Source organism: Octopus bimaculoides, chromosome 8, assembly GCF_046866305.1.
Source record: "Octopus bimaculoides isolate indiv1 chromosome 8, ASM4686630v1, whole genome shotgun sequence".
Taxonomy (NCBI): Eukaryota; Metazoa; Mollusca; class Cephalopoda; order Octopoda; family Octopodidae; genus Octopus; species Octopus bimaculoides.
The window spans coordinates 24,893,683-24,906,182 of record NC_142935.1 but is presented as its reverse complement, the minus strand read 5'-3'; the positions used below and the strand labels follow the sequence as shown (position 1 = coordinate 24,906,182).

The 12,500-nt window shown below is 41.1% G+C and overlaps 1 protein-coding gene across 2 annotated transcripts in view; it reads right to left on the bottom strand.

The window, feature by feature from the left end:
- The window catches only part of LOC106878942 (semaphorin-2A), a 447,301-nt gene that overhangs the window by 42,866 nt on the left and 391,935 nt on the right, over positions 1-12,500 (bottom strand). For both annotated transcript variants that reach the window (XM_089356188.1, XM_014928318.3), the window contains one exon: positions 7,020-7,121. In XM_089356188.1, the coding sequence (XP_089212314.1) occupies positions 7,020-7,121 (102 nt within the window). The remainder of the gene's footprint in view (positions 1-7,019; positions 7,122-12,500) is intronic.

Here is a 12,500-nt window from a genome sequence, read left to right as displayed (position 1 = left end):
GATACATTTCTTTTATTAGCCACACAGGGCTCAACGAAGATGGGACAAATACAATGTAGAGCTTTTCTTTTTGGGAGGGGGAAGGAAAAAAAAAAAAAGTGGTGGTGTCGATCAAAAGGGATCGTAGGAAGGGAAAAAGGAGGAGTTCGATCAAAAGGGATCGAAAAAAAAAAAAAGGAAAGGCCGATCAATAGGGATCGTGTATCACACAGTAATGTTCTCGTGTAAAAGAGGAGAGGACAGTTTAGGTTTAGCCGTGGAAGGAAAAGCCTACGGAAAAGACCACGGTAACCTTGGTCAATATTCTCATTGAAGAAACTATAACAGTAAGTGACTCTCTTATGCCTTTTTGTTTTTTTTGTTTTTTTTCTTGTTCATAGGGTTATGCTCAAGATGGCTCCGTCGTTCACACGTGCCATCCTTGCTACATTCACCCATCTTTTTTTGAAGCATTCACTAGACAAGACTTCCCTTTCTACTCTCACCTTCCTCTTCAGGTGATACTTGAAGAGGTTGATGAGAGATTGCCCAGAGAGGAAAGTCTTTGTCTCTAGACCTTTCAGACGCGTCCACCATACACATTCTTTCGCCATAGCCACAAGTACGATGAAAATAGCTCTTCCTTCCCGTTTAAAGGAAGGAGGCGCGACAATATTCACGATAGACTCGGCTGATAGACCGACTCGTCCCACACGCGATAGCAGTTGTTCGACGTAAGCCCACAGCTCGGAAATGGTGGGACACTGTACGAGTGCGTGCAGAACGGTTTCGTCGCTCTGTCGGCATCTCGGACAGGTCGGCCCCGTGTTTCTCGAGCCATGCCTGTAGAGCTTATCCCGGACGGGTAGTGCTTCTCGATAGCACTGCCAGGCCAGGGATCTCTGGAAGTTGTCCATAGGTCCCGGCCTGAAGGTCGTCTTAAACAGGCGGGTCAGGTATTCCTCGTCGACACCCAGGTTCGCCCCGAGATCGTCGTCGTACTTTCCCTCCACTAATCCACTATAGAATGCGTTAGTTGTGATGCAGTCGCTCAAGGTTGACCCGGGTTGTTGGAGTTGCCGAAGAGCAGCGCGACACTCGCGGTGCCATTCGCTCTTCCTCGGCCTCTTCTTGATCCATGACTGCAGTTCGGTCATGGAGACGAGCTGCGGGAAAGCGTGCCGCACAAACGGTGACCACACCTGTTCACCGCTGTCTACGTAGAGCCGGAGATGTCGCAGTCTCAGCGCGTGTCTGCGCATCATCAACCACGACATGCCCAGTCCTCCTTTTAACGGGTGTTGGCAGCAAACGGATCGCCTAACCATCGGAACGCTTCCTTTCCACAAGAAGCGGAAGACGATGCGCTCCAGTTTGGTGATGGTAGGGTCGGGACAAGGAACGACGGTCAGGCGGTAGTAGATGACGGACGCGATGTACGTGTTCGCCACCTCCGCCCGACCTTTCAGGGAAAGCTTCCTCTCGGCCCATTGCCGGGCTAGAGTGGCCACCCTTCTCGTTATCTCGTCCCAGTTCTTCTCCGTTTGGAGGTCTGGACCAAACCAGACCCCGAGCAACTCAACCGGACCGTCAGTCCAACGTCCCACGACGGAGGCGCTACTTGACGGTATGGGCTTGCTTCTCCAGGTGCCGAGCTGCAAGCCCACTGACTTATCCCGGTTGATTTTCGCTCCTGTTACCGCTTCATAGTCTCTCAGTGTCTCGCCGACAAGCTCGATGTGCTTTTGGCTAGACACTATGACGGTGACGTCGTCCGCGTATGCCGACACGCTCGTCCCGCATCCCAACTCTCGTGGGATGCCCCTCAGCGTCGCCAGCTTCCGCAGTAGTGGCTCGAGAGTCAACACGTACAGAAGCGACGAGAGGGGGCATCCCTGACGGATCGAACGTGCAATGTCGAAGGGTCTTGATAGATGCCCATTGACGCGAACTACCGAACGGATGCCTCTGTACAAAGCAGCCATCCAGCCGCGAAAAATGGGACCGAAGCCGGCCGCTATGAGGACAGCCTCCAAGTATTGATGGTCTACCCTATCGAAAGCTTTCGATTGATCTAAATTGATCAGGTTCCTTAACTACCCTCTCTATGATGTAGCGCATCAGATGGAGGTTGTCACGGATGCTCCTGCCCGGCACCGCGCACGTTTGCGCCTTGCCAATCAGTATCTCGATGACAAGCGCCAACCGCTTGGCTAACACCTTGGCCAAAATTTTCAAGTCTGCATTGAGCAGAGTGATGGGCCTAAAGTTATCTATGACATCCCCCTTGTTTGGATCTTTCTTCAGCAGCGTTACGGCTCCTCGACTCACAAAACCGGGAATGCTCCCGTTTTGCTGCCAGTTGCAGTACACTGCCACCAAGACGTCGCCAGACTTGTTTGGAGACGTCTTGGTGGCGGTGTACTGCAACTGGCAGCAAAACGGGAGCATTCCCGGTTTTGTGAGTCGAGGAGCCGTAACGCTGCTGAAGAAAGATCCAAACAAGGGGGATGTCATAGATAACTTTAGGCCCATCACTCTGCTCAATGCAGACTTGAAAATTTTGGCCAAGGTGTTAGCCAAGCGGTTGGCGCTTAGACTGATTGATAGATAGATAAAAGATGATAGATAACAAATAGACAGACAGACAAATAGATAGACTAAAGATGATAGACAAACAGCGAAACAGACAGATAAATAGACAGATGTGGCAGTATCTCTTACCCTACTACATCTAAATCATAGATAGTGCTGAAATTTCAGTTGTGGTTAATAATAATAATAATAATAATAATAATTTTCATTTTAACATCTAGACAGCAATAATGTATTACTTCAGCAACAAAATCTCATTTCTCAATCCTTATTAACTTTTTCAGAGTTTGAAATGAGATTTTAATTTATTTTCGCAACAAATGAATTGTAATGAAATTAGATGCAGCAACACAGCATGTATGTATGTATACACATACATATACTCTTTACTCTCTTACTTGTTTCAGTCACTTGACTGCGGCCATGCTGGAGCACCACCTTTAGTCGAGCAACTCGACCCCAGGACTTATTCTTTGTAAGCTTAGTACTTATTCTATTGGTTTCTTTTTGCCGAACCGCTAAGTTACGGGGACGTAAACACACCCAGCATCGGTTGTCAAGCAATGCTGGCGGGGACAAACACAGACAGACAAACATATACACACACATACATATATATACATATATACGATGGGCTTCTTTCAGTTTTCCGTCTACCAAATCCACTCACAAGGCTTTGGTCGGCCTGAGGCTAGAGTAGAAGACACTTGCCCTAGGTGCCACGCAGTGGGACTGAACCCAGAACCATGTGGTTGCTAAGCAAGTTACTTACCACACAGCCACTCCTGCGTCTATATTTAAAATTAATTGAAAGATACACAGAGCATCTCAAAATAAATATGGTAAATGAAAGGATTAAAGACCAGGTCTCACAAGACATGAGGAATCACATGGTAGTGAGATAGTTCTAACACAAACATCATACATTCTACCATTCATGCAGAGGGGGAAAAGGCCTTTGTTGCTAACAGCTGCAGTACTTTTCCACTTTGTTCTTACCATGGCTACTCTGCTTCCAAAGCAACCACATCCTCAACTAATTACCCTTTTCTAGGTAACAAAGATATCGACTTCTAGTGAGCCATCCAAGCATCTAACAGAATCTATTTCTGGTGTGCTCTTAGTAAATATTGCTCCAGTGCATTTATCACTATGAAGTTTACTTTCTTTGCAATTCCACCGCACCTCTTGTATATCCATAGTTTATATCGCATACTGCATATGGAGTGTACATCGATTCCTTTTCTGTATATTGAGCAAGACCATTTTCTTGAGGGTACCAGAGTCCTGTTTTTACTTCTTCCCAGTTTATCAAAACCTTAGTTTTTGCTAAGGCCTTGCGATGGTAGATTTAGCTCCCATACCTGGAATTTCCTCTCTGATTCCCCTGTAAATTCAGCTATGCAAACTAAATCCATTGGTATCTAGTTGCTGTGGGCATCTAATCTGAAACTCCCTTGAGATGGCATGTAGGGCTACGCTGAACAGGAAGGGACTGAGGACTCACCCTTGATGGACTCCTACCTCCATGCAAAATTTGTCACTGCGTAAGAGCCCCTGGACTGGCTCTTGTGCGGGTGGCACATAAAATACACCATTTTGAGCGTGACCGTTGCCAATACCGCCTGACTGGCCCTCGTGCCAGTGGCATGTAAAAGCACCCACTACACTCTCGGAGTGGTTGGCATTAGGAAGGGCATCCAGCTGTAGAAACTCTGCCAGATCAGATTGGAGCCTGGGGTAGCCATCTGGTTCACCAGTCATCAGTCAAATCGTCCAACCCATGCTAGCATGGAAAGCAGACGTTAAACGACAAAGATGATGATGATGATGATCTCCAGAAATGTGTGGCTTTAAGCCAATGTCAGAAAACGATCTTGTTTTCATATTTATTACAAGTCTTGGCTTACAGCAATCATCACCATCATCACCACCACCATCATCATCACCGACAGCATTCTTACCATTATCATCATCAACATCATTCTTACCACCACCACTACCATCATCATCATCACCATTATTAATATTATCATTACTATTATTATCATCTAATTGTTTAGCCATGTATGGTTTGTACATCGTGCATTTTGATTTCTTTTTTGTTTTTTTTTTTTTTATTTTATTTTTTTTGCATATAATCATTAAAAAACTTTTCTTTTTTGTTTTTTTTTTAGCGTACTATTGTCCTAGTCTTGGGAATTTGGTTTGTCTGGAGAGTTCTATTGTATTAAATCACTCTCAGATAAATAATTCATTATTCTAAATATATTTATTTATTTATTGCTCTGTGAAAGAATTTAAAATTTCATTAACTGTGAGCATATTAACGACAGTGCTGACTAATTAATGTTCTGCTCTTTCAGTCTGCTTCTCATTTTAGCACTTAATTTTTCAAAACCATCAACATTCATTTATTTCATAATTTTTCTTGATATATGTGATGTATATATATATATACATATGTGTGTGTGTCTGTATGCACATGTATATCTTATATACATACAGACATATACATATGTGTGTGTGAGACAGAGACAGAGAGAGTGTGTGTGTATGTGTGTGTATGTGTGTGTGTGTGTGTATGTGTGTGTGTGCTTATATACGTCTTTGTGTTTATCTTTCACCAGTTAACAAAGAGTGTTAGTTTGTTCCAGTATGACACACATACATGCATGAATGTGTGTGCCATAATCATCATTTAACATCTGTTTTTCATGCTGGTACTTATGTGTGTGTGTGTGTATACACACACATGAATGCCAGCACACACACACACACACACACATAGGTATATAAATTTGGTGATGCAAAGAGGAAAAATAGATTTGTTAAGTGCTAACACATGAAACTCTCAGTCAGAATCATTCTGTTGCTTCTGTTTTATATATATATATATATATATATATATATATATATATATATATATATATATATATATATATATATATATATACACACACACAGACAGATAGATAGATAGATAGATAGATAGATAGATAGATAGATAGATAGATAGACAGATTGATAGGCATAGGAGTGGCTGTGTGGTAAGTAGCTTGCTTACCAACCACATGGTTCCAGGTTCAGTCCCATTGCATGGCACCTTAGGCAAGTGTCTTCTACTATAGCCTCAGGCAGCTCCGGTCAAATCATCTTCAACTATAGCCTCGGCCAGCTCCAGTCAAATCATCTTCAACTATAGCCTCGGCCAGCTCCGGTCAAATCATCTTCAACTATAGCCTCGGCCAGCTCTGGTCAAATCATCCAATCCATGCCAGCATGGGAAACGGACATTAAATGATGATGATGACAATGGCATACAGACAATAGGCAGCTTTCAGCTTCCATCTACCAAATGTATTCGCAAGGCTTTGGCCAGCCTGGGGCTATATTACAAGACACTTGTCCAAGATGCCATGCAGTAGGACTGAATGCGAAAACCGTGTGCTTGGTAATCAACCTTCTTATTATAAGACCATGCATGTGCCAATATCTATCTATGTATGTGGCTGTATAAATGAAAGAATGGGGATGTGCATGTCAGTCAGGGGATGTATGAACCAGTGGTGTATGGTGGTTGTTGTGGTGGGTGTGGTACCATACTCAATGCCACCAAATTTCAAGCAGTGGTATAACAAAAGTTTTCCATTAAGATTTGGGTTTAAATTAATGAGCGAGGTGAACATTTATAATTTTATAATGAATCTGTCATTTTCAATGGGTATGCAACCCAGATCTAGTGCACTCGGAATATAGGACCCTGGTATGAATGTATTTATGTTCTGGCTATGACTTAAAACTGCATCTGGTTGTGAGGTTCCAGTCTGCGAGTTCTGGAATTGTGAAGAGCGTATGGAGTCACCTCTTAGTTACCATTTCTCCCAGGCCTGTTGTAACCTGCAATGGTAGCACCTCTCATGGTCCAATCTATTGCTCTAAATAAATTTTCCCAGGAGAGGAGCAGGCTTCACTTATTTTTTGACAAGACAGTTGGAGGAAAAGCAGCTCTTTTAAGAGATTTTTCAAATTAACAGTAAACAAAAGACAAAGACAGGTGAAGGAACAACAAGCAGGTGTATTAGTTTAACACTCGGGAAGAATGAGAATGTCTTTGACATTTCGAGCCTACGCTCTTCGACAGAAAGAATCGAGAGGAAAAACAATGGAGAAAGAACGAAAAAATGGAGGGAGAAAAAAAATGTGTAGCGGAGATACTGTGATATAAAACTTGCAGTGAAAACAGTACCAGTAATTTTGCAGGTTATCCAAGCTTTTGTTACTTAAATTTAATGATGTACAAATGTCTCACTATAATTTCTGAATGTGAGATGGCTATCATCTGACAAGATGAGGCAGTCCACGTGTATTTCTTTATGAGTTTACTAAGATAATGTGAACAAATTAAAGCAATTGTAATATGCAAGAAATAAAAGGAAACTTACATCTAAATGATAAGTCGTTGGTTGGTAAGCACCAGTACCACATACCAACAGAGTAGTTCCATTCCGCGCTATTAACCGAATGTGATTTTGACAATCTGGCATCTAAGAAGAAAACATAAGAATAGATTTCAAATAAGAGAACAGAAGTATTTATAAAAGATACAAAAGTAATAAGCATGTTTTTGCTGTGTCTTGGAAGGGTCACTATCCCCATAAAAACACACACACTGGTTCGAATTCGCTTCTTTAGTTTTACTAGTCAACTGGTTAACCATTTAACCAATAAGCTAATTGATTCTTTGATTCTTTGATTAATTATTTGACCACTCAATCAGCTGAGTTAGTCAAAATCTTTTTATCACCTTTAATCATTTCTGACCTCATCAATCACATGCCTCCTTTGCTCTGGGTCTGCTAGAGATGGACATGTTATTGAGGAGATCAAAAATGGTGACAAAAAGACTTTAACAAACCAAGCTGATTGATTGATTGATTGATTGACCAATCGATTTATCAAGCAATCAATTAGTTAATTGGTTAATTAGTTGTCTAATAATAAAAATAATAATAATTATCCTTTCTACTATAGGCACAAGACTTGAAATTTTGGGGGAGTGGGCTAGTTGATTGCATCGACCCCAGTGTTTCACTGGTACTTAATTTACTGACCCTGAAAGGATGAAAAGCAAAATCGACCTCGGCGGTATTTGAACTCAGAACGTAAAGATGGACGAAATGCCACTAAGCATTTTACCTGGCACGCTAACGATTCTGCCACCTCACTGCTTAATAATGACAATAACAACAACAATAATAATAATAATAATAGCAATAATAATAATAATAATAATAATAATGATAATAATAGCACATACCCAAGGCGCACAGAGCTGCGCTCGGTAGTGAAGTGAAAGCACGTTATAAAAATAAAACTACTGAACAATAATAATAATAATAGTAATAGTAGTAGTAGTAAAAGAAGTGAAATGGAACCAGTGTGTACACAATGACCCTCACAAGATACAACAAAATCTATTTCAACACATAGGTTCACATCAACAGTCTTGCAAAGCAAATACAAAAACAAAATAAACATCTAAAATAAACAACTTCTATAAACAACAAACAATACTTCATGGTGTTTGATTTATAGCAACACATGTTACATCATTATTTTACGTCCATTTTCCCATACTGACATGAGTCAGATGAATTGTTATATTATTACATTATTTTATGTGAAGGCACGTGGGTCAGTGGTTAGAGCATCGGGCTTGCAATGGTGAGGTAGTGAGTTCAATTCATAGACTGGACTGTGTTGTAATTCTTATACAAGACACCTTATTTCACGTTGCTATAATTCACTCACCTGTAGAAATGAGTTGCGGCATGACTGGTGCCAAAGTGGATCGGCCCCTTTGCCTTTGGTGACATTAGAGGTGCGGAGAAGGAAGGCTGGTATGTAATGGCGACTGCGGGTCTTCCATAAACAACTTTGCCTGGACTTATGCTTCAGAGGGAAACTTTCTTGGTGCAATCCTATGGTCATTCATGACCGAAGGGTAGGGGTCCTTACACTTAACCCTGTATTTTATTATGAGGTGGTGCGCTGGCAGAGCCATTAGTAATATAAATCTTTCCTTTCTTAAGTCCCAAATTATTCCTGTGGTTGAAAGAAATAGGGAGTATGTATCATATGTGATGCATAGACAGCAGGGAACAATTTCTATCTATCACACGTGATATACAGGACAAGCAAAGGGTCAAAAATAAAGGTTGGATTCTAAGCATATTTGGCTACTATTTTTAGCAGATAAGTCACGCAGTCTCATAAAGGAGCCCATAACACAGATTCTGTGTTCTGCACAGAAGGCACATGTAGTTCATTAATCCACCCCTAGAAACCTCCTTTATTTTTTTTATGTCTTTTTGGTGAGTGTTATAACTATTTATATATATATTCAGAGACATACAAATTCTGTATCAGTAAAGGGGACAGATGTGATTAATTAAATTAACCCCATTATTTTTGGCAGTGTCTGGATGTAGTTTTAGAAAAAAAGTTTTCCTATTTATCTATTTAAAAGCAAGTCCTGTGTGTTACTTAAATAGGGCACAGATGGCTCATTTAATTAACCCTAGAAATGGGAGGGGAACTGCTTATATAAAAATTCTGTCTCGTAAAGAGAGCAGAAAGATGTAAATAGTTAAATGAACCACATTTATAATTATTATCATCATTATTATTATTGTTATTATTATTGTTTAAGGCGGCAAACTAGCAGAATAGTTACCATGCCAAGCAAAATGCCTTCCAGCATTTTGTCTGTCTTTACATTCTGAGTTCAAATTCCACTGAAGTTGACTTTGCCTTTCATGTTTTTGGGGGTTAATAAATTAAGTACCAGTCATGTACTGGAGTGGGTGTAATTGACTATGCCCCACCCCAAATTTCAGGCCTTGTGTCTGTAGTAGAAATATTATTATTATTGAGTGAGAGAGCAATGCATGCCATCAAAATGACACTGGGGTAAAATATATGAAGTCCAATATACCCATCATGACTACCTGTCGGATAAGGGTACACCAGGTGATCTCACATCAAGATAAACAGTACATTGGCCTTGCTGGTGGGGGCCTCGTTAAATTATCATCTGGCTGAGTTGCCCATCCCACTCAAAAGGTCCCTGAATAAGGGTTGTTTAAGGATGATGAACAAAACACCCATGTTTCCAGAGGTGAATTATCCAAACCCCAAAGAATTCTTTTCAATACATTGCTATGATGCTCCCCTACTACTCCTTGTGATCAGAGATGCACATATCATCAGCCACCAAGAGATATGCTCAACTGGTTAAGGTCAAACAACAGACAAGCAATTCTGTGGTATTGAGCAGATTATTTGCTGTAGCCCATTATTATTATTATTATTATTATTATTATTATTAAAGACGTCACACAGTATCCAATATCATGATGTTGTTGCTTGAAGATATTGTGCCTACTGGGGGTTTGTACTGTCTGTCAAATCACAAAAACCTCAGACAGACAGTACTTTGCACAATATGCCTGCAGTTCCAAGTAATGCCAATTTTTGTAATACATCCAGATTGTATGGTATTTCTAAAGTTTCCAGTTGTTTTTTTCAGGTTGAGTGGTACTGAACCCAATGCTCTGATGACAATAGGGACAATCTTTATATTTGACTCTTGTAGCTACCACACCTTAGCGATCTCAATTCTCTGGTCTCCATGTTTATCAATCTTTTTTCTTTCTTTCCTGATAATATGTCGATCTCCTGACACTGCCACGTCGATAATTTGGCACTCTTGTTTGTCCCTCCTGAAGGTTACTATATCTGGCCTTCAGTGCTCTAACACCTTGTCTGTCTGGAAGTCAAATTACCACAGGATTTTTACCTTCTCCTTCTTGTCCATTACCTTTTCTGGTATATGCTGGTACCAAGCACCCGGTACCTTATATCCATCCTTATGGCATAGAAGCCTGTGGTGGTTTTGGTCTACCTTGTTGGATCTATGCTTGTACTTTTTCTGCATAAGATTTTCACAAGCACTAACAATGTGAGTCACCCTTTCGACCCTCTTCCCACACATTCTGCAGAGGTCCGATGCACTTGTGTAGTATATATTCTTTTTCACTGAGTTGGTATTCAATGCCTGGTCCTGGGCCACGATGATTAGGCTTTCAGTATTCTTTTTTAGGTCACCCTTGTTGAGCCACCTCTATCATGCTTCCTGGTCTTTTAATTTATTGGTTTCACAGTGAAACTGACCATGTAATTCCATATGGAGTAAGGTTTCTTCTCCCTCACTGGCTGTTTGTGATCAGATTCATGAGCACCCTCAAGTCCATTTTTTGGTAAATCCTTCTGTTTTAGCAGTATACTGTAGCAAGTCTTCTTTGCTGTTTAACAAATATTCTGCCATGTTTCTTCTTTCAATATTGATGCACTCCTGTAGACTAATCAGCCAACATCCACCTTTACCCCTCTTCGTGTAGAGCCTGTGTACATTCTCCTTAGGGTGGAGGGCACCATGCATTGTCATTGGCTTTTATTATCATTATTGTTGTTATTATTATTATTATTATTATTGTTGTTATTATTTATCAATAAAGCACACATGCAAGAGTAAGTCGGACTATTTTCATTTTTAAAACTTGCATTTACACGAGTAGAATAATAAATGGAATGAGAAATAAGGAAAGCTTCTGACAATGCAGAGAATTTAGACTATTCAAAATGGCAAGATCTAGGTAAATACTCATTTCTTTGACTGTATTCTTCTAAAGAAGGGCCTTTGCATCCGAAATAGAAAGGTTTTCAAAACTTTCTGCATTGTCACAAGATTTTCTTATTTCTCATGTCATTTGTTATTCTAATCCATCATTACAATGTTTTGAGCAAACCACAATGCTCTTACATTTACCTATGGCTTGGAGAAGTTTTTATTGCATCTAGATCCTCTTCCAGTGGAGGCGCAATGGCCCAGTGGTTAGGGCAGCGGACTCACGGTCATAGGATCGCGGTTTCGATTCCCAGACCGGGCATTGTGAATGTTTATTGAGTGAAAACACCTAAAGCTCCACGAGGTTCCGGCAGGGGATGGTGGCGAACCCTGCTGTATTCTTTCACCACAACTTTCTCTCACTCTTACTTCCTGTTTCCGTTGTACCTGTAATTCAAAGGGTCAGCCTTGTCACACTGTGTCATGCTGAATATCCCCAAAAACTACGTTAAGGGTACACGTGTCTGTGGAATGCTCAGCCACTTGCACGATAATTTCACAAGCAGGCTGTTCCGTTGATCTGATCAACTGGAACCCTCGACGTTGTAAGCGATGGAGTGCCAACAACAACAGATCCTCTTCCTATGGGAAACCATATATTTATTATTTGAGAAGGATACTTAGTTGTCACGTAGGTAAACTGAATCAACAGCAGCTGTATGTTTCTCTAAAGTAGTAGAGCAGCAAGAGGACGGGGTGCAAGGGGTCTGTGCATCCTGGGTGACACTTTTGGGTTTGCTTTCTAAGCCTGTATAGACTTGGAGGCACATGGATAGGTGTAGGATTGCTCACTCAAGGGCTGCCCTTGCTGGTACCCATTCTAGCTACGCCGCTGCACTAAAGGGCATAAAAATTTAGCTGCAGAAAAAATTGAACACATGGCCTAATTGGTATGTGGGTATAGAAGCCCAACCTTCTGGTCATTTGACTCAAAGCAGAAATTTATGTGTACAGGGTGCTAAAAGAAGGATCTACTAAGGGTAAATAAATAATGATAAGTTTCCCACTGATCATCATCATCGTTTAATGTCCGCTTTCCATGCTAGCATGGGTTGGCCAATTTGACTGAGAACTGGTGAACCAGATGGCTGCACCAGGCTCCAATCTGATCTGGCAGAGTTTCTACAGCTGGATGCCCTTCCTAACACCAACCACTCCAAGAGCGTAATGGGTG